The 23,295-nt window shown below is 43.1% G+C and overlaps 1 protein-coding gene across 12 annotated transcripts in view; it reads right to left on the bottom strand.

Annotated features, from left to right (window-relative positions):
* The window catches only part of CEP72 (centrosomal protein 72), a 72,391-nt gene that overhangs the window by 27,599 nt on the left and 21,497 nt on the right, over positions 1-23,295 (bottom strand). For 5 of the 12 annotated variants that reach the window (XR_014792251.1, XR_014792252.1, XR_014792250.1 and 2 more), the window contains exons 8-11: positions 17,704-17,886; positions 6,867-6,934; positions 5,821-5,953; positions 5,623-5,685 (exon numbers count right to left, since the gene is read on the bottom strand). Coding sequence is in view for 9 of the 12 variants with exons in the window: in XM_084857582.1 (XP_084713708.1) it covers positions 5,623-5,685; positions 5,821-5,953; positions 6,867-6,934; positions 17,704-17,886 (447 nt within the window). In the remaining 3 variants the exon portion in view is untranslated. The remainder of the gene's footprint in view (positions 1-5,622; positions 5,686-5,820; positions 5,954-6,866; positions 6,935-17,703; positions 17,887-23,295) is intronic. The other 7 variants (XM_084857583.1, XM_084857584.1, XM_084857585.1 and 4 more) reach the window with 7 other exon arrangements.

The raw sequence follows: 23,295 nt of genomic DNA, 5'->3' as shown, positions 1-23,295 counted from the left end.
AAGAGTTGACTTTTGGGATAAACAATGGGGCTCTTGTGAGGACCACTCTGGCCTTGTGGAAGACAGAGAAGTGTTTCCTAACTGGCAAGGTGTTACGTTCTGACACTATTTTGGCAGAGGAGATGGCTATGAGGAATGTCACTTTAAGGGATAGGAGGTGTAATACTGATTTGTCAGGTTCAAAGGGTGGGTTTGAAAAGGCCCAGACCAAGGTATGCAGGCGCTAGGAGAAAACAATTTCTGATTCTCAATAGCAAAAGCATTCTATTACTTACATTATACTGCTGAAATAAAAAAAAAAAGCTTGGGGTAACCATGACTGGATTTTTGTGTGGAATGACTGTGAGCTCTGTTTGGTTCCGGTACTCAAAACAAATTCCTAGGTTCAGAATTCTTTAATTCTAAGTATATGTCTTTTACACCTGGCTCTAGTTAATGGATCTTGGAGTTCTGGTAAAAAAAACAAAGTATATCCTGCAAGCCTGACATCTACTACCTAACCTGCCTTCTTTTTCTTGCGCCATTGAATGAATGCTTTCCAGCAAGTCTTTTAGATCTTTTTTGTGGGCCTCTTCCTGGGATGACCTCCTCCTATCAGCCAGTCCAAGAGGGACTTACACTCAGTTTCCAGGAGGCTAGGTGGAGCCAAGCTGGGTTTATGTGATAGACTTGGCCTTGTGACAGCAGGTTGTTCTTGACTGGTAGGAATCCAGAAGCCAGCAATGCAAGGTAAATGCATTACAGAATATTGGCTAGTGGTGCTACTAGAATGGCTGAGGCCTGCTCTAATCTAATCTTGTACAGAACCCTGGAAATTAGCAGAGCCAGGTGGAAGGTATATAAGCGACCCAGGGGCCGGAATGGTAGGGCATCTATCGCTTCCTCTCCCTCTGTCTGCTATCTCAAGAAACACCTCTTGGTCTTGTGCTTGTTGGGCGAAGCGAACAGATCAACTGCAGCAGGACCAAACCACTCCTGAAGCATGTCAAACATGGTGAGATCCTGACTCCATTCTTCTAGCTCCAAGGTCTGGAATCTGAGCTAAACTGCTGTCATGTGATATGGTGTGCTGTAATGGACTGTAGGTTCTTCTCAGCCTACAATAGTAGAGCTACTGCTTCTTGGTTGAGACTCAGATCTGGTGCCTCCCTGCCTGTACATGAGTGCTTTAGTGAAAGTATTGTCAGTCCTTACTAGGACATGCGACCGACTGATGATAAGCCTGAAGGGGGGCCAGATAGACTGTATGAAGTTCTAGACAATTTATGCTGTGTGCCACTTCCTGTTCTGACCAAGAGCCCTGGACCATCCAACCCTGGCAATTTTCTCCTTAGCCAAAAAGGCTGGCATCTGTGGTTATTATTATCCAGGAGGTGTCCTGAAAGGTTGTGGGGCAATTACCACCACTGGAAAGAACACCTAACTGTAGGCGTTAAAATGATTTTGCAGTGTCACTTGTGAGTATATCCTCTTGTAGAAACCTCAAATGAAGCCAAGACCAGGACAGAATCTCAACACACAAGATTCTGATGCCAAAGACAGGGACTGTGTCCATCAGATCCACTGTTCTATAGGACTGGAGGAGCTTGTTGGATCTTTCTGATTGTCTCTGGAGAGAGTAAGATTAGCCCCAGGAATATGTCGATGGCACGTAGGTGTTGTAGTCGGTGTAAAGGCTGCACTTTTGAGGTGATTATGAGGAGCTTTTGAGGTATTTAAGAGGAACCCCTGCCTCTCCAGGCATGCTAGGCAGGGATGAGCAGACCTCAGGCTTGCACAGTGTATTTCATATTTTTATTAGAACCCCAAGGTCTACAAACTGGAACAAGGTGCAAATTAGTGGCTTGAGGGAAGGAGCAGATATGCACTTAGAATTAAGGTAGCCCAGGCATTTGTTTTCAGTACAAAGCTTCCAGTTCTTTTGCTCAAAATCCACTCCTGGTTTCCCTCCAAGAATTCTTTGTTTTAGCACCCTAATTTAGAGCACTGTGTGTATAAACATTTATGTTGTTGATATTGTTAAACAACTGAGAATTAAAAACTCTTGTTGATCTAGCACAAATAACCCAGATATCCACCAGCAGATTCCAATTTACCATCTAGGGTTGAGGTAAGACCAAAAGGTAGAGTTTTGTACTGAAAATGCAGATGTCTGTAGGTAAAGCAAAGAAATCTGTGGTGGTCAGTAGAACTGGAATGTTTAGGTATGCTTCCATAAGGCCTATGGAGGCAAGAAAATCCCCTTAGTGGCCACGGCTTCCATTTGGAATTTGTTGTAACAAATAACTTTATTGAGGTACTTGGCATCTAAAATCACTCACCAACCCCCTCCCCTCTTTGAAACCATATATAACAGAGGTTGTCAAACTTTCTAGCCCCAGGGCTCACTTGGGAGAGCTGAAAATGATTGAGGCCCGAAGTGGTGACAGATGGAAGCGGAGTTTGGCATAATCAGCTTGCAATTGCTGATATCATTTCATATTGATATCTAATCATTCTTTGAAAATTGCCACAGCTATTTACTTGTAACAGGGTGTTCCATAATTCGGCTTTCCTCGGATTCAGTGCAGACATTGGCTCTGGAGGTATCATTATTCAGCCTCCCCATTTCTGGAAGAATTTGCTGATCCAAAGACTCAAAGTCTGGGTTTCCAACATTGTGTCCATGGGCACCAATGTACCCACAGACACCTCTCTTTGCACCCACCAGGCTCCCTGCCTCTCCTGATTTTAATGTTATTTCTTAAGATTATTTTAAGTATTTCTTTAAACTGGGAGGCTGCCATGCTGCAAAGCAAAGTGCTGCCACCCAGCACCATCTTTATTTGCATTCAAAAGAGTAGCTTTGTATTTTGGAGCTCAGACCCCCAACTCAGACTTGTGAGGTGCCTCAGACTCAGACTTGGGCCAGTTACTTTTCTATTAGTCTCAACAGTCTGCCTTCTGGGAAAGTAGTGTTTTATGACTGCCTATGCCTACCATGGCAGCCATTTTATGAATGAGCAAGCACCACAAGGCAGCCAGTTTTTGAGATTGTCCATGACACTTTCTCAAAATCCTGAATGTGCCCACCAACCCAAAATGGTTAGGGACCCCTGTTCTAAGTAGAGGAAACTGTTTATTTTATATTGTTTTTCTACCATATGCCTCTCAAAGTCTCCTTACCCATCTCTTGTCATTTCTTCTCTCCTTCTTCTTTCACACTTAACTTGTACACTATTCCCAACTGCCAGTTTCTTTCATTCCTCCCTCCTGCTGCTTTTACATTTAGTTCTTCGTATAACAGCTTCCCTCTCTTATCCCCTTCGTCTTAATTCCCAGTTTTTAAAATGGTTAAAAAAAATTAGCCTTGCTCACTAACCAACTCCTGCTGCCACACCTGCCTATACAATGTGCGTAGAGCAGCCATGGCACAGGGTATTCAAGCAAAGAAGCACCAGGCAGTTTACAGCACTGAGACTCACCTGAAGGTTGACTGAGACCCACTGGTGGGTCCTGGCTCACAATTTGAGAAATACTGTCTTAAAGGGAGCCAAGGCAGGGCTGGTCCTAGAAGCGGTGTTCACACTCATGCTTAACCTAGAAGCAGCCCCTAGCTATTCCATTTGCTGCTACAGACCTGGCAGAAAATTGTACTGAATCTAGAGTGACATCTAGAGTGAATCTAGAGTGAATAGATTCTGTACTGAATCTAGAGTGACATCAAAGCCAAGGCCATGACTAACTTTTGGAGTGCCTTGTGGAGTCTGGATATAGGTTGAGGTCTTGAATCAGATCTTCCCATCGCAAAAAAGGATGCTCTGGCAAAAACTGATAAGATAGAAGCTGCTTAGACATACTACTGCCTCACTGTTTTTTTTCAGAGGTAGATCTGAGCCTTTCTCACCCTACTCTCTCAAAGTTAAGTCTCCATCCCTGGGTACTATGGCCCTGACAATGGTGTGGCTACAGCAGCATCCACTAAAGAAATCTTAAGGTCCTCCATAGCCTGTTGTGTTTTAAGGTATAAAAAAGCCCATTCTTGTCAAGCCCATTCTGATTTAACTATGTAATTAAAGAACATTGGAAAAGGCATAACTTTTTGAGGGGTCCTATTCTCTGGAATAAACATATGCTTCTCAAGATGCTGGATCCTAACTGGGAAGACACAAACCTAGAAAAAACTTCCATAATTAAGGTAGATCTGAGGGGGTGGTGAGAGGGGGGTTCTGATTAACTGTACCATGGTTGCTGTGGGGGTCTGAGAATACAGCCCCTGTCCCCAAATTTTGAGTGGGGAGGCCCTTGGATTTAGAAAACGTTTTGCCCCTTGTGTGGAGATGGGGGTCTAGGGGAGTGGTTCTGAGATACTGGAGGGCATCTGGAGATTGGGCTCTGAGCCCTTCCCCTTACCTCAGGGAATCCCTTAGCAGATTGGGAGAGGTTTAGGAAATTAGAGCTGCACCAGTGTTTCCCTGAAAAGCCTTTTTGGAGACTGAAGAGAGCTCAATCAGGCCTGGATTGCCCTTTCATACCATCTGGTGGCTGGAATGATGAATAGTTTCAGTTTCTCTCTGAGGAAACAGTGCTGCATTTCAGAGGCTGAAGAGTCTGGGTGGGCTCCAGAAGTAGTGGTCTCTTTGAGCAGCATTAATCCTAGGCCATCTGATGTGGAGGGTGCCTCCGCTGAGCATATTAAATTTATCTGATCACAGCAACAAACAGAATTAGAGGGGTCTACTAAAGAGCAGCTAGAGCTCTCAGTGTATCTATTCACTGCAGCAGGAGCTTCCCTTGCAGCTACCAGAGAAGCTGCACTTTGCTTCCCAATGAGTCCAGCATGTTTGCAAGGCACATTCAGACAAAGACTTGGCAGGTCAAGTCAGGTCCAGTCCAGTCAAGGAAGGGCAAGTACAGTTTAAGGGTGCTGAATAGCCAGGCAGGGTCTTCCAGGACCTTGGCCAGCTCTGAGTTAGCTGAGACTCAAACAAGGGAAGCTGTTGACTCAGCAACAGTCAAAGGCTTTCTAAAGCCTTATAAAGGCCAGCAGCTCAAGACTGGCAGTTAACTCCACCTCCTCACAGAAGTGGTTTGTTTCTTAAAGGGCTACAGCCTGATTTGTAGCTGCTGTAACGGGGGAGTGTCCTCTGCATCTGAAGAGTCAGTAGAAGCACATCCTCTGGTCTGGAACGTCCTGGCCTAGAGTGGCTGGATTAATGGAGGGAGTCTCCTCTGCCTCTGAGTCTTCAGAGCCAGAGGACACGTCAAGGGTGAGGAACATGACACGTTTCCAGTGTGAGCCATCAGGTAGTAGCAGACAGGCAGAGAAGAGAATGATAAAAGAAAAACCTTTTTTTAAAAAGCCAAAAAAGGCAAAACTGGTAAAACAAAAGGGTATGACAATAAGGTGGCTGGCTGGCTGGCGGGCGGGCGGATGAGTTAGGTGGGCCTGAGCTAAGCAGAGGAACAGAGGAGAGGCACCTAGGTTCTAGTCGAGCAAAGACAGGAAACAAACTGAAGAGAGACCAGCGGGGGAGAGGTTAGTAAAAGAACCTAGGTCACATGATTCGTGCCTTCCAAGCAGTAGGAGACATGAGCCACATTGCATGCCTCCCATACCAAATGAGAGAAATAAGAGCTTACCTCTCACTTTGCAGTGGGAGTGTCTCAGCCAGATGAAAACAGGTTGTGGTTCGCCTGTCCAACCTGTTCAGGGGTTGGAGAAAACTATGGGAGGAGCCTGGCCTAGAGGAGCATCACCACACCCGAGTCACTTAGCAGAGGAGAAGGGACCAGACCATTGTGGAGAAACACCCAATCCCAACACCCGCCCTTACTTACATAAAAATGTCTCATTCTTATGGAGTGATTTGCTGCCAGTCCAGTGTTTGTCAACCAAATCTAAAAGTTGTTCTATGGGTTTTCCTTCACACAACACTTTGTTTTCCAACTGGGGTGCTCCTTGAGGTTTGCCCTTAAATAAATGAATAAGTAAGATTTATCTTCAATACAGTAAACATGTAACAACAACTTTTAAACCAGGCAAAGAACACAATCAAAGCTGTCTGGGAGCTAAACAATATGCCGCACATAGACAAATGCTGCAAGCTGCCCCTTCCCTATTGTAGGAGAAGGCCCTGATCTAGAGATAAGGTGTGGCCTGACACTGCGGAGCAAGGAGGCACCCCCACATCTGCGTTGCTACATATATGCCCATCTTAGCTAAAACACACTGTGGGTAGGAACTGCCCTAGATGCCTCGCACATAGATGTGCGCATCTATGTTCCGATCTGCACACACAGCTCCCAATTCAGCAAGGGGATCCAAGCATACATCTTTTCTGGTTCAGTGCTGTAGCCTCTTAATCTGCAAAACACATATTTCAGAGCTGACAATCTTATTAAAAGTAAAATGATTCCAATTCAAAGTGTTGTTCAGCCATTTACTAGTGCCAGTGGAACTGCTGACTTCTACCCCACCTACCCTTTGAAAGCCTTCGCCAGCATGTGGTATTTTACAAACCACTTTTCAAACTCCCATCAGTTTCAAAGGCAGTTTGAGAAAAAACTGTCTAAATCTGCTGCAGTCTGTGTCTGCACCAGTTCCTTTTCTCTGGGGGAATTAGTCAATATAGCAGGGGAAGTTAATACTTAAAGAGGCACGAACTTTCATTCCAAGAAACAAGGAAGTGGAATGTACAGGAAGACACCACACCAATTCAAGCAATTATCCATGACAGACTGTGCAAAAGTGAGCTAGTGCAGATACATATCTTTAGGAATCTTCAGTATACGCAATTTATTACAACTGATCCACAAAAAGTCATGCTATATAACAAATTGATACATTTTACATATCTTCTCTACTATTTAGGTGTGACACCTACATCTTTGCCGTTTACCTTCTTCTGATCAGGTTCCTTCTGATTAGATCCTGTTGTCACTCCAGATGGGCCTACAAAAGGAGAAATACATGACCATTTGAGCATAATTGGTTTTATTCTAGATGAGAAAACCTGAAACCATGGCATTACACAAGCTCCTTAATAGAAATGTTATTGTGTGAAGTTAAGACTTAGGGGCAGCAACATTCATACTAACCAAATAATCTCAGTATAACCTAGGTATTTTCTCTGTATCAGAGTAAAGCCGTACAAAAACACAGTTTTCGAAATGGTTTCAGGAAGTAATAATTTGTTCTAGTTCAGTGGAAACTATTTTCCCAAGACATTTTAGATATTTTTTTCCAATATATATGTTCTGATAGGATTAGGGAACTATAGGGCTTGAAAAAATCTAGAGCTTATCTAAATCAGGAGTAGTTAACTGATAGCTTGCAGCCACAAACCATTGATCTGATCCCAATCAGCCCACTCAACAGTAATGAAAACATGATGAAAGTCAACTGGCCTCTTTGAGAAGCACATTAATTCCTCAGGGTTCCTCCAACAGGTGGCTCAGACTTCCACAACTGTATTGAGTTTGCTTGTTCAACAGCACTTACCATCTCTATATACATCTGAGAAGCTGAAGAGAAAGAGTTGAAAAGACACCAAAGGGAGAAGAGAGAGAAAAATCTTACATGATGTGTTTTTGACCTCAAATTTCAAGAAATGGGCTGTTTTGGTGACAGCTCCCAGGTTATGGAACTCCTTCCACTAGCAGGTAAAGACTTCTCTGGTTAAGCAGGTCTTTGGCATTATCTGTAACCTTTGAATGTGCTAGCCCTGTTCATAAGCCTGCCAGGGGGAGGGATCAGGTGTTTCAAGAAATACGAAAGAGGAGTTGAAAAATTCACTGGAGTATGAAGATAAACTTTATTGATTGTTTTGTTGGCTGGGACTCAGAGAGCCAAGCAGCAGCTGGCTACCCTGATAGGCCCTGTCAGCATTCAATGCAGCTGTGCCAGCATTAGCCCCCACTTCACCTGAGAGCAACTTTACCTCATTATATCTGAAAGTGAGAAGGCGATTCTTGGGCCTAAAATTGTGAGACAAACCTCCTTATTTTCCCTTTGATGATTACATCACATCCCCAAGCCTGCTATCCTGCCTGTAGACCCTGCTTTCTGCTTGGAGCCCTCTTTAATTTGCCTCGCTGAACAAAATTGACTAACAGCAGGATTTGGGACAGATGAAAGGAAGTACTGCTATACAAAAGGTCTGAAAATTTACTGCAGTAAGATATGTTGATATTCTACTGAGGACTATGCAGCCACTATACAGGGACTATACATTAAACCTATTTTAATATATGTTGATAACATATTTTATTCATATTTTACTTATTTGATTCAAATTATATGTTAGTGTTTTATAGTTTTAGAGTTGATAAGCTCAAAATATCATTTTTAAGTTCTCCAATGTTCACAAAAACAATCTCAAATTGGAAAGCTCATTTTAATTATTTTAATTAGTTCAATTTATTTTAGCCTGTTGCACCTATCTTAAATTATCTTCTAATGTTTTATTCTATTGATTTTAGTTGTTTTAGATGTTTTAATTTTTAAGTTTGGAAGTTATTGTTGCTGCTGCTGAGTTTGCCCAAGTGGGTTATGGTGCCAAATGTTATAAGATACTAATAGGGTAGTGTATAGTTTTAAATAGCTTAGAAATGGTATATACAAGGAGAAATTATAAAGAGCTGGGCCTTTCGCCTGCATTCTTGCAGGCCCCAGTTAAAAGCTGAGTAAAAGCACAGGCTAAAATTACACATTTTTTCTCTAAGCTGGAGCCTTCAACAGCTCAACAGGCAAATATGCCACACAGCTCAGAATCCCATCACTAAACTCTGATTGGTTCGATACCTCCCCCTGAATTTAGGACTACAGAACAGGAGAATTGTTTAGAAAAATCTGACCCGGACTCAGATGTGCTGCAGGAGGAAGGGGCTACTTTTGCTCCTGCCTATGAGGAATATTTAAGCCCCCAGGCACTTTTAAAACCTTCCCTGGACTCAGTTTGCCTTGATGTCATGGGGACACAAAATATGCTATTTGCAAATATGTTGCAGTTCCTCCTACGAAATATTTCAGTTATTAAACAATTAAATATAGAATCTAAGCAAATTCTGAGAGACCTAATGGGTCTGGGTTTAGACCCTTCTCTTAAGTTATTCTGGGCTATGGGTTCTGCCCCACAAAAGTGTGATATAGGTAGGAAAAGTTGTGTTCAAGCCAGCACACAAACTGATCCCCTAGAAGCTCCAACAGGGACCCAAGCGAGGGCTGATATAACCAGGGAGCCCACAGTACTGGGAGCTAAAGAAACAATACCTAGCCCTTCTAGCAATGCCAAGAGAAAAATTGGGAGAAGACCCAAGAGAGAAGCCTGACTCAGAAAAATTCCCACAGGGGCGGGAAACCTAACAAGGGAAAAAAGAAGCTAGCATCCTGCTACAGTACTTCTAATAGTCATTTTAATTTTAAGAGATTGTTTAGACTCATGGACAACAAAGTTCAGGGGAAAAATGATAGCCCTAACAAGATAAAGATGGCTCAGAGCTCTTGGAGGAAGAAAAACTCTTTGTTGCATCTTCCTGCTCTACCCCCAGTAGTTGAGGACCCTGACCCACAGACAGCAATTACCGACCTTTTGTCACTCAACCCAGCTGATGTAAAATTACTACCTAATGATTCTCCCCTGCCTGGAGGCCTAGGTATAGATGGAATTATCTGCATGACTAAATCGCCTTTGGCAGCAAACCCATCTATAACACTTCTAAAATACCAGCTGGTCTTCTGTAATTTTCCAAGGCCAAGCAGCGAATTGTCTCAAACTGAAAAGAAGTATTATTTTTTACAAATCCTTAGTGACATAGGGCTACATTTTCTGTCAATTTGACAGTTTGTCAACATAGAGGATGTTGAAGATCTGTCCTTTGACTACCCTAATTTTGGGATAAAAGCAACCTTCACTAAAACTTCCACTGTGCACTCTATCCTCGCATATAGGGGGGCTTTTGCCAATGTTGGGATACAGGTGAAAAGATGTTTTTTAAACACCTGGACCCAACCTTTGATTGAAGGATTGTCTGTGAAATGTCAGGATACTGACACCTATAGACAAGAGACCCTCCTGACTCTGACCCCTTTTGTCAAAAAAACAGTCAACTCTGATAAACTTTGACTCTAACAATTTAATAAATCTAGATCATGCTGATAATGAGATTAGAGTCAAAGAGTTAGATTTTACCAGGCATACGAATAAGAACCCTCTCTGTATGGCCCACTGGACTGAGAGCCAATATGATATAGACTCTGGTGAAGAATTCTCTCCAATTGAACAACCATTTACTTCTGTGATACCTGAAAAAGAAGCTTTAACTGAAACATTCTATGACCTGCCAGTAATGGAACAACAGTCAATTACTACCAGGTTCCATGCACTGTTGAAAACATTAGCCGAAGGCCACCCTGCTTTGGACCCTTCACAAAAGCCTCTTCAGGTTCCAGCTCTACAATCAGATGATATCAGCCACACAGGATTGTTGCAGAAATCAGAGTCAGAGAGACCACGGAGTGAAGGGAAAAGAGTTTTTCTTTATTAACGTGCGTTAATAATAATAAAACTGAAACCATCTAATTTAAACTCCTTGGAGAAAAAGGCTGCAGATGAGCAAATCACAATACAGCTGCAGCACTGCCTGACACCATCCTCCTTGCTACTTTCTGCTATTGAGCCTCTCAAGTTCACCTCTTTAGGAAAATCAAATTTAACTGAGCTGGGATTCTTTCAAACCAAACTTCAAAAAGTTACAGCAGAAATAAATTTACCACCCTGCCTTCCTGCACAGCCTCTGAAAAAAAGGGCCACTGTCCCACCCCACCTTCAAACATCTTCAAACCACGCAGCACAGAACTGTATAGCCGACGGACACTTCACAGGGATAGAATTCGAATGTGAACAGCGGTCAACTCCACTCTCTCAGACCCCAGCAATAGACAGGCCATGTAGAGATAGGGATAGCGGAATTATATCTGAAGCATCAGGACTCCACAAACAAGCCACTGTCAGCATTAAGAGGGCTGGTCCATGCTGACTACCTTCCTCTCCACAGGTTGGCACTGCTATTTCTATTAGATTACTCTCTTGGAATGTTGCAGGATGCGCCTCCAAGCTGGTAGATGAGAATTTAAAAAAAAATTGCGCTCAGTTTGAAGTTCTTTTTCTTCAAGAAACCTGGGCTACCACTACGACTGTTCCCACTTTTCCAGGATACCTTGTGTATACCCAACCAGCTAGCAAATCAGATTGTAGAGGCCGTGCCTGGGGCAGTCTAGCGACTATGGTTTCAGTGGATAATAACCCAAATATTTTACAGCTTGATGTAAGTGATAGTAGTAACATCTTAATTCTTCAGGTGGATTGGCCTTCAGGTCTGACCTTTTTTTTTAGTAAATGTATATTCTCCCCCACAGAATTCAAAGTATGAAAATACCTCCATATGGAATGAACTTGATCGGGCCCTCTCCACCCTATTTGAAATACAGGCTGACCCTAAAATCTTGATAGCTATGCTATCAATCTATGCTAGAATAGGACAAAACAACTGTAAAATTGGTGAGAAAATGGGACTTACTCCAGACTATCTAGCTTCTCTCCCTACTAGAAATTCTAAGGATTTGGGGCTTAATAAAGCTGGTCAATTCCTCTTTGCTCTTGTTAAGTTTCACTTATATACATGTAATGGGACAGATATAGACCCAGATTCGAACTTATATACATATATTGGCCCAAGGGGCAGGAGTGTGATAAATTTTATGATGCTCTCACAATTGGCTCTATTCTTTTTCAACAATTTTAAAGTCCTTACTAGACCAGAGAGTGATCACATGCCAATTCAGATGTGTCTTTTGTTACCAACTGGAAAAGTTCCCCTCGTTTTCGCTTCTGCAAATAATTTAATAACCCAGGGAGAAAAAAGACTGTGTTGGAATGGGAAGCTGCAAGAAAAAATAAATTTATTTCTAGCAACCCCCAAGATGTTACCTTTGAGAAAGGAATTTTTTACTTCCCTGGACTCCCTGGGAACTTATGGGAAAATAGTGAAAGAACTTAGACCATTGTGGTCGCTACTAAAGCTCCTTTTCCAGGCCTGCACACTAGTCAAGGCTGGTTTGATAAACGGAGCACTGCCCAGAAACGTAGGCTGGCAGGAGCAATCAGGAGATTGAGGCCAGAAGACTCCTTAGAAAATTTTACTGTCTACGTCAACTTGCGCAAAGGGTATAAAAATCTCCTGCGCCAGAAAAAGAACGAGTATGTACAACAATCCTGGATGGAGCTAGGGCTGGCAATTCTAGAAAGAGATTCAGCTAGATTCTGGATGTTAGTGACAAAAGGGACAAGGAGACATCATGGCTCTATTGATAATCAAATTACTTCCTCACAGTGGCAAGCTCACTTTTCAGCCTTGTTTAGACAATCTTTTGTTGGGACCCCATCTGATCCCCTTCACGGCAGGGATTTTTTGTCTTTCTCTTCCTGCCCTGATTGGGAACCAGTAACCTGGGATGAAGTGCATGATTTGATTGCCTCCCTGCCTCCTAAAAAGGCCCCTGGAGAGGATATGCTTCCTGGTGAATTGTTTAGATCTAATTCTACTTGGTGGTGCCCAATTCTTGCTAAAATGTTTACTTATATAAACCAGCATGGAAAAATCCCCCAGGGCTGGGAAGTGAGCACTGTTGTTCCTATTCACAAGACAGGCTCTAAAGCAGGTCCAAATAATTTTAGACCAATCAGTCTGTTTAATGTTGTTTCAAAATTATATACTAAATATTTTTTACACAAATTAGAGTCATGGGCAGCTGAAAACTTGACTTTAGCTGAAGAACAGGCTGGGTTTGCAAAGGGGAAATCTACAATAGACCAGTGTTTTGTTCTCCATTACCTAATACAGAAATATTCTCAGCATGATAGAAAAGAGTTATTTGTTACTTTTGTGGATTTTAGTTCAGCCTTTGACCTTGTAGATAGAGATCGTTCGTGGCAAAAACTATCTGCCACAAACATTGATAGAAGGCTGTTTCTTTTAATCCAAATGCTTCACTCTGACACTACTCTTAGAGTTAGGCTGGGGGCGAATGGATTGTTATCAGAAAGCATCCCAACTGATAAAGGAGCGCATCAGGGATGTTTATTGGCCCCTTTTCTTTTTAATTTTTATATTAATAACATTGTACAAGAACTGAGTGATTTGGAATGCTTCCCAGCTTCTATTCAGGATGTTAAACTCTCAGTCCTCCTATATGCGGATGATATCGCAATGATTTCTGCTACATTAATTGGTATGCAAAGGCTCTTGAGAAAGTTGAGTACATTTTGCACAAGAGAGCATTTGTCTATTAACTATGCTAAGACTAAAATTGTAGTATTTGGGAAGAAAAGGAAAACACATACGTGGAAGTTGGACAAAGAATCCATTGAACAAATGAACAACTTTAGATATTTGGGCCTTAATTTCAACGCCCGACTTTCGTGGAGACAACATCTAGATGTAATTAAGCTGAAATCATCCCAGTCTACTCAATCTCTCCTTCAGTTCTCTCGATCACAAGGAGGAAGTTTGGTTGCCCCTGCAGTTGAGATATTTCAGAAGAAAGTAGTTTCACAACTGATGTATGGGGCTGAGGTATGGGGATACACGAATGCCACTATTTTTGAGGTGGTTCAGAACTCTTTTATGAGATCTCTCTTAACTGTCCCCCGGAGTACACCTGGGGCCCTTCTAAGGGCAGAAGCAGGATTGATTTCAGTTAAAACATCTATTTACGCTGCTCTCGCTTTGTATTGGCTCAAGTTGACCCACATGAGCAATTCCCGCCTTCCAAAAAAATGCTTTCAAGAGCAACTTCAGACCCCATCCCAAAAGCCTTGGGTAAACCTGACCAAACCTATGTTGCAAGCTTATGGAATTGATACTGAGCCCTTTCCTTCTTTCCCTTCTGATAGAGTAAAGCAGAGGTTAAGTAAAAAATTTATCTTTATTCTAAGTGCATGGATTTGGTTACAATCTCACAAGTGCCTTATTCTTGCTGGTACCCATTATATAAGACGTCATTTGGTCTGGAGAGTTACTTTACAACTCTGACTGTGCCTCACTTACAGAAATCATTTACAGCTTTGCGTCTACAATGCATGCCTTCTGCCTTCTTGGAGGGAAAATTTGACAATACCCCAGTCCATCAGAGACTCTGTATCTGTGGGTCTGGAGAGGTTGAGGATGTCTCTCATTACTTACTAAGATGCCCTCTCTATGGCCATCCTAAGCATTTATTTCTTGCCATTATTTCCCAGAGCCTCCTAAATAGAACACCTTTAGAAAAGATATGTGTCCTTCTTTCTGGCACTGATGCTTTCACCACTGCCCAGGTAGCAAAATTTGCCTTGGCAGCAAGGAAAATACGTGCCAAAGCCCAAACAGCCTACTAGGGATGATTCCGTTGGATGTATGAATTTATGTATATACAAATATGTGACTGTCCGGTTTTTTTCTTTCTCTCTCTCTCTTTTTAATGTACATTGTGGTGGCCTATGGCTTTAAGCAATAAAGTATTGTATTGTATCACAACTGTATTGTTATTGCTGGTGGAACAAACTGTATTACAGAGCTTGACTGCCTACAAGAGGTTCATATTATCCCTACGCAGACAAATCAATTAAATCTGCAATAGAAGAATCAGAATCATGACAACTCAGCTCACCCTGGAGTGCCCCAGGCCTGTCAGACATCTACAAAATAGGCAGCTCATTTGCATGTTGAGCCCAACACATAAAGGTCCAAACTATACATTATCAAAACTGCACTGCAGGGATTGCGTGGTTCAAACTATGCATGTTGGATGCTGTGCACAGAGACTCCGATGCAAATGTGATGTCCAAATGTGCAGATGCTGGAGAGACCAGGGCCAGTTAGTGTAATTTTGATTCCTCTCTCTGTTGGCATTTCAGCAAATATCTGCACAGGGCTCTGGTAAGCAAAGAAACACTTTCAGCCTCCAAGACCGCTATCTGGAGAATACAATGCCCCAAAGAACAGCAAATCCCCAAAGAAACCAAGCAGCCAGGCAGAGTCAAATGTCTATCACAAATTAAGCCATGATCACAAATTAAGCCATGATCACAAATCTCCAGTCTGTGGCTTGGTTGCAGCTCGCAGTCTCTCTCCTCGGCCCCCGCATAATAATTAGTCTTAGGAAACGGGTCTGATTCGCATGAATGGCCTATTTGTTCCAAAGCCTAATTGTTGCACTCACATGTGTACATGTATTTTCAGCGGGGAGAGAACTGGGTGGCCGAATGAGAAAGGGTAACCAAGAGGGAAAAGGGGGTGACCCACTGCCATCTCTAGCGCTACCCACTTTTGACTTCACATCTGGTATCCCCCATCCCTGAAATTTCCTCCAAGGGAATGGAGTCCCCGACATAAAAAAAAATGTTCCCCACTCCTGGTATAGATTAATACACAGATTTCCCAATCACTTGCCTTTGGGAAGAGCTGGAACCAAGGGGGAAAGCAGGAGAACAAAAGCAGTCTAGTCCCCCCATCCCATATTTAAGGTGTCTATGGGGAATGACACCTTAAATGTTATTCCCCACAGACACCTTTAGGGAAAGGGCCATAGCTCAGTGCCATAGCAAATGCTTTTCATTCAGAAGGTCCCAAGTTCACTCCCCAGCATCTCTAGGTAAGGCTGGAAAAATTCCTGCCTGATAACCGGAGAGCCACCACCAATCAATGTCAACAATACTAGATGGACCAATGATCTGACTCAGTATAGCGCAGCTTCTATGTTCCTATGTAATGATGGCTGGATAGAAAGACAGACAGACACTGCAGCTGGTTTGGAAGTGCAGAGATTTCTAGAACCTTGGAAATATAGCATGAGGATTAAAGAAGCAATATTGCCAAAGGTTGTAGCTCTGAGACATACCAAAAAAAAAGTGAATAAAGGCACAATCCTATGTGGAGAGGCAACTGCCTCCAAACTTGAAGGTGACCGCCTATCCAATACACAGTGGGAGGAGCTCAGAGGGGATCGTCTCCCCTGCACTCCAGCTGCCCAGCATTTGCGGCTAGACAGCCAATTTCGGCTGTCTAGCCTCGGGACCTCAGAGCGTGGGGTGAAGAGGCTGGATGACACATAGGAAGCTCCATACCGGCACTTACACACTCCTCACCCCTCCCCACCCCCGGGACCGCCCCCTTTTGACCCGCTCTGTGCCAGCTCCAAGGTCAGCTCCTGGAAACCGACCAATCCTATAGCCATCTAGCTGCTGACTAGCGGCCACAGGACTGCACCTTAAATGACATTAGGGTTAGGAGCTTTGGCAAGTGTAATCATAAGCAGTTAACGGGAGAGGCCAAGGGAAACGATGCTGAAAATTCCTGGAGGGCAAGGAACAAATAATTCAAAGCGAGTTGGAGAGGGCAAGAAAACTTCCTCTGAACACTCAACTTGAGTCCTAGATGAATCAGCAGAAGATTATCTATGGCAGTAGTTCAAGTAACACGTTGGATGTATTATAATGATGACAAAGACTTTTAAACCACCCTTCATCCAAAGATATTGGGGAAGTGAACAATAAAAGACTCCAAAATTGTTACAGAACCCTAAAATACAATAACAACAGAACAGAATATAGACATAAAACAATTTAAAAGGCAGAAAAATAGAAAAGGACAGGCAAACCAGATAAAATGAACAGGGAAACAAGTTTCAATTTGGTGCCAAAAAATCAGTAAAGTCATGCCAACTGTTTCTGAATTCATGTACTATTATTTGCCTTCAGTAAGAAAAAGATAAACCATTCTCTTTGCAGAGGAATGGGTTTGAAAGTGGGTTAAATGAGATATATAAATAGCAAATTGCAGATTGGAATAATCTGCAAGGTGGAGCCATTAGCATAAAAACACACTGGAGACTCTTGTCTGGACAACATTCAACAAAAAGCTTTCCAAATCATTCTAACTACCACATATGTTTTGGTCACACAGTCCCATGATCTAACAGACTGCCACAGCTTTACACTCAGCAAAGGCAACAGCATTAGCCAATACCTTTCACTGAAGAACGAGTAGAAATTACTGCTACTTCAAACATCGTAACTCAGGAAAAATAAGGAACCTTCTTCAAATTAATAGAGAAGGAGCAAAGCCATTACAACCTGTCATTTTTACATATTTATTCACAGGGCTAGCAAAAAAAAGTTCAATTGCTGGGATGGATCAGACAAACAGAGCCGAACTAGATGCAACACTGAAAATGTTGCAGCCATCCATCTAGCTCCCCCATTTGTCTCCATAACATCTAACACAGAGGTAGGCAACCTACGGTCCTCCAGATGGTTTGGACTACAACTCCCAGCATCCCTTATCATTGACCACAGTGGCTGGGCCTAAGGGGTGTTGTAGTCCAAAGCATTTGGAGGGCACCAGGCAGCCTATCCCTGATTTAGTAGAACTCATGTTCCTTGATATCACAATAATCTGTATTTCCCTGGCCCTGCTCCACATCACTGGCCTCCTCTACTGGGGAGTGGGGGTAGGGAAACACAGAACACTGAGACATCAACACACCGGTCAGTTCTACAAGAGATTATGGAGGGAGAGGCAGATAGGTGGCTGCTGCTTTTGGCAGCAGACATATGTTTAATTTCACTCAACATGTTTATCTTGGATCTTAGCAAGGCCATGGCAACGCTTCAAAAACAATTTTACCTGGATGGGGTGTAAAACTAACATGGGCTGCCATTTTTTCAGACTCTTTAGCTTCATTCTGGAACTTCACATTGGGATGTTTCTTGGGCAGCTCTTTTGGTTGAGTGCCTAAAAATGAAACTCCACTGTCAATTTTCTTTTTCTCAGGCCCTTGACCAAAGACACCTTGGGCAATTCTGTATTCTAGTACAGGGAAGAAAAAACCCAGATTACTGCAACATATTCCAAAATGTATTTTATGTTGTTATTTGTTAGGGTGTAACACATGTCTGGGAAATTTAACTAGAACATTAACATCCCAGTCTAGAAACTGCAGGCAACTGGTAAAATTGGTGAATTATGCACGCTACTATATTATGGAGGAGAAAAATAAAATGTTGAACATACTGTGCCAAGTTCCTTTTCTACAGTGCATGGAGGGTATCCTCCAATGAGTCACTCCTCCCACTCACTCCAATAAGCCGGGCTTATACAAATCATACCTGTATGTACTTTCCTCTTTCGGAAAGAGTCCCTCCCATTTTTAGCTTACTCAACTCTCCCTGCTCATGCAAGGACTGTAACTCTTAACAAACAAACAAAACAGAAAATAAAATACCCATGAAGTGGCACAGGATCTCTGGGGCTCAACACACTAATTGAAAAACCCTGTGAGTTGGAGAACACCTGCTACTCCTCCCAGTAGCAAGGCATCTCCATCCAGGGTGGGTAAGATACCATTCCATCCACTTTAGAAGAGGAACTTACCATAGTAACTCCAAAGTTGAATTTTTCTACAACGAAGGAGGGTATCCCCATGAACACGCAAAAGCAGCCATGGTGGATGAGACCAAATGCCTGTCTAGTCGAGCATTCAGTTCCCACAGTGGCCAATCAGATGCCTATGGGAAGCCCACAAGAAGACATGAATGCAACAGCACCCTCCCACTAAGTGTTCCTCAGCAACTGGTATTCAGAGGTATAGTGCCTCTAATACTGGAGGCAAGATATAATCATGACTAGTAACCATTCATAGCCTTCTCCTCCATGAACTTTTCTAATCCCCTTTTAAAGCTGATGGCCATCACTACATCTTGTGGTAGCGAATCCCACAGTTTATGCACTGCATAAAGAAATACTTCCTTTTATCTGTCCTGAATGTCCCACCGTTCAGCATCACTGGATGCCCCTGATGGATTCTAGTATTATGAGAGAGAAAAACTTCTCCGGTCTACTTTCCCCACACCATGCATAATTTTATACACCTCTATCATTTCCTCCCTTAGTTGCCTTTTTTTCCTAAGCTAAAAAGCTCCAAATGTTGCATCCTTTCCTCAAAGGGGAGTTGCTCTGACACCTTCATCTTTTTGGTTCCCATTTTCTGTACCTTTTCCAACTCTATAATATCCTTTTGGAGGTACGGTGCCCAGGTCTGTACACAGTATTCCAAATGCAGTCGCACCACAGATTTGTATAATGACATTATGATATTGGCAGTTTTATATTCAATTCCATTTCTAATAATCCCCAACATGGAATTTGCCTTTTTCACAGCAGCCACACACTGCGTCAACATTTTCATTGAGCTACAAACCACAACTCCAAGATCTTTCTTGGTCAGTTACTGCCAGCTCAGACCGTATTAGCATACACATGAAATTAGGAGTGTTGTCCAAACATGCAGCACTTGCACGCTGAACTGCAGTTGACATTTTAATATCCATTCCCCCAGTATGGAGAGATTCTTTTGGAGCTTTTCACCATTCCTTTTTGTTTTAACTACCTTAAACATGTTGGTGTCATCAGCAAACCTAGCCACCTCTCTGCTCATGCCTACCTCAAGATCTAATTAAAAAGCACTGGTACCAATACACATATTTGGGTGACATGCCCCTGCTGGAGGAATCCTCTTCAGAGGAGGAACTAGAGCTTCCAGAAACAAACATCAAGAATAAGCCCATGCCCTTGGGAGAGATGGCCACAGGTCCATCCCCACAGGAGGAAGGAAACTCCACCTCTGATACAGTAGCTGAGTGACCCCCCTATCCCCCAAGAGTTTTGCAATATGGCCCAGATACGGGCCTTGTGAACTTGCCAGTTGGTGGAATAAATCAGTATATTGTCCAGATAAATAATGACAAAGTGGTCAAGGTAATCTCGAAAAACATAATTCAAGAAGCACTGGAAAACAGCCAGGGCATTGCACAATCCACATGGCATGACTGTATATTCACAGCTGACAAAGAGTTCTGCAGGTGGAGGAGTGTTGGGTGTTGTATGCGAATTCAGCCAGGGGTAGAGGTTCTATCCAGTTGCTCTGTTGATAGCTGAAGCGGCATTGGTCTGTTCTGTCTGTCCATTTGAGTGAGGATAATACATTGTGGAGAGATGGAGTTCCCATCCTCTTGCGGGAATGGACCTGCGGTCATCTCCCCTGAAAGTGCAGGCTCCTCCTACCCTTTGGGCATAGGTTGCTCCTTGACGATGTTTGTCTCCGAGAGCTCTAGTTCCTCCTCTGAAGAGGATTCCTCCAGCAGGGGCATGACATCTGAGGACCACTATTTACATCCCTCCACTGTGAGAACTGACCATGTACCCTACACTCTACTTTAACCAGCTACCTATCCATTAAAGGATGTCTGCTCTTATCCCTCAGTTGCTACGTTTGATCAATAGTGTTTGGGAGGGACTTTCTCAAAAGCCTTTTGAAAGTTGAAGTAAACAATGTCTACTGGATCACCCATTCAATAAGCTTGTTGACAATGTCAAAGAACTAAGGTTAGCGAGACAGGGCCTCTCTCTCCAGAAGTCATGTTCATTCTATATGCTTGATAATTTTATCTTTAATAACGCTTTCCACCAATTTACCGGAAATAGACATTCAGTTAACCAGCCTGTAGTTTCCTGAATTTTCCTATGGATTTCTTTTAAAAAATTGACATTACATTGGCCATTTCCCAGTCCTCTGGTACAGAGGCCAATCTTAGGAACATGTTACATATTTTTGTTAGAAGATCAGCAGCTTAACATTTGAGTTGTTAAGAACTCTCAGATGGATACCATCTGGACCCAGATATTTGTTTGTTTTCAATTTGCCAATAAAGGCTAGAATGAGGTAAAGAACCATATAGATTCTGGGAGCCAGATTGCCCCCTGGATTCCACTGGGCCAGGTGGTGTCAGGGAGTGGGGCCCCCATCTATGACATCAGGAGCAGGGCTCCGCCCCCCAACATCATTGGGTCCCCAGCTGAAGCACCAGCTGGCCAGGCAGATAGCTTTGTTTGTCCCTCACCTTGCCCATGCAGGGAAGGTGAAGAACAAGCAAAGTGCACTGGGATGGTATTTCCAAGGGCTGGCTGAGCTTCAGGGTCAGGACTCAGCTGGCTCCTGAAAGCACTGGCTGAGTGGACCACCAGCTTTGCTCACCCCTTGCCTTCCCCCGTTGGGGTTGATGCAGGGAGGGTTAAGCCTCTGGCGAAAGCACTGGCTGGAGCTTCTCCAGCCACCACTTTGGCTGGGGACTGGCTTTGGCCATCCTGCACCTTCCCACATTGGGGGTGACTCAGTACACTAAGTAAGGGGAATCCCCTTGTTATCTCCGATCACATATTGGAGATAACAAAGGGATTCCTCTTCCTGGTCCTCCCCAAGCCCCTGGTAGCCCCCAGGTGAGGGGACAGAGCTTGAAGAGGGGCCCATGGAGGGAGCAGAAGTCTCCACTGGCTAGAAGGGGAGCCTCCATGGGCTGGATTAGGCCAGTGGGCTGGAGATTGCCCATCCCTGACCTAGAATTTCATCTCTTGCCATCACTATTTTCCTCAGTTCCTCAAACTCCCTTCATGAAAAGGTCACCTCACACAAGGGTATTTGCCCTACATCTGTAAAGACAGATGCAATGAATTATTCATTTTCTCTGCAATCTCTTTATACTTCTTTAATATTTTAACTCTATTGTTATCCAACAGTCCAACAGTTTCCCTAGCCAGTTTCCTGCTTCTGATCAATTAGTCTTACTATTATTAGCAATATGCGCCTGAAAATCCTTTTTTCCATCCATTATTGTCTCCTTGCGTTTTCTTTGTGCAAGTTTGTGTTCCTTTCTGTTCTCATTTGGGCAAGATTTCCAGTTTCTGAAGGAAGCCATCTTATCTCTAAGAGACTCCTTGACCTGCTTGTTCATCAGGCTGGTGACCTCTTGGAGTTTGTGCTACCTTTCCTGACCTGTGGTATACATTCTAGCTGAACTTCTGATGGTGGTTTTGAGTAATCCCCAAGCATTCTGGAGAGACTTTCCCATTCAATTTCCTTTTTACCTGTTCCCTCATTTTAGAGAAGTATCCCCCCTTTGAAGTCAAACGTGACTGTCTCAGACTTCCTTGGCAATTTTCAACTTGCATATAAATTACATTTGATAGCACCGCCATTTCCAGTCAGTTCAACAACACTCACATTTCACACTAGATCCTGGGTACTATTTAGGATTAAGTCTTGAGTTGTCATGCCTCTGGCCGGTTTCATGACCAACTGTTGTAGGGCAGAGTTGTTTAGAGTATGGAGGAATTTTACTTCTTTGTCATGACTGGTATACACATGTATCCAGCGTACGTGAGGGTAACTGAAGTCACCTATTAGTACTTTCTCCTTTGAATGATTCCCTGATCTCATTCTCCATCTCCAGACATCCTGAGCATTTTGGTCAGGGGGACAATAGCATGCCCCTAGTACTAAAATACTTTGGAGACCTGGTGTTTTCACCCACAGTGAGTCTATTGAGGAGCCAGCTCCTATTGAGGCTTCTAGTTTAACACTATGACCTCTTCCAAAGCAATACCACTCACAGTATGCCCTAGCCCATCATTTCTATAGAGTTTGTATCCAGAGATAACATTATCCCACTGGTTCTCTTCATTCCACCAGGTTTCTGTTATGCCCACTATATCTATGTTCTCCTTTGAAACCAAGCACTCCAACTCTCCCAATTTTGCTCAGGGGCTTCCAGCATAAGCATATATGTGGTGTTCCTCTCCAAATGTGTTTGGTGTATGCATTTTCCCTTATGGCCCTTTGGCCTTTCTGACTGGCTATCATGTTTTACTGTATGCGCATGGCCTATTTGCACCACATTCCTGTTTGCAAAATCATAAACTGGATCAGCTGAGCCCCTGGGAACTGAGGGGTTTTTTTTAATCAGGGGAGTAGACAATGGGTAGGGAATTAAGGAGAGGGTGTAGTTTGAGGAATGCAACGGGCTGAGTCACTATGAGCCTGGCTCAGTGTACACTTTATTTATACTCTGGTTTTTAAAGCTGAACTAAAAGTTGAACTTAAATTTGGACTTAGGGTCTATACTTAAACTTTAGTTTGTGAGCTGTACTTAAAGACCTAAAAACTAAGACTACACTGAAACCTAAGACTACACTTTTTGTTTACAAGCAGACTTTTCCACTAGCAAGGTCTGCATTGTGGCCCTTGTCAAGGGAGAGCTATGTATTAGGGTTTTTTTAGTCCCTTTCTGGTTGAGGTTTTCTGAAACCACTTGGGCTTCTCTGTTAGAGCAGGATTTCTGAAGGATTTTCTTCCCCGGGATTCAGCTTGTAAACTGTATGTTTCTA

This window comes from Heloderma suspectum, chromosome 5 (genome assembly GCF_057233095.1).
Source record: "Heloderma suspectum isolate Gila_16-S chromosome 5, 16-S_ref, whole genome shotgun sequence".
Taxonomy (NCBI): domain Eukaryota; kingdom Metazoa; phylum Chordata; class Lepidosauria; order Squamata; family Helodermatidae; genus Heloderma; species Heloderma suspectum.
The sequence above is the reverse complement of the archived record's forward strand: the minus strand, read 5'-3'. Positions and strand labels throughout refer to the sequence as shown.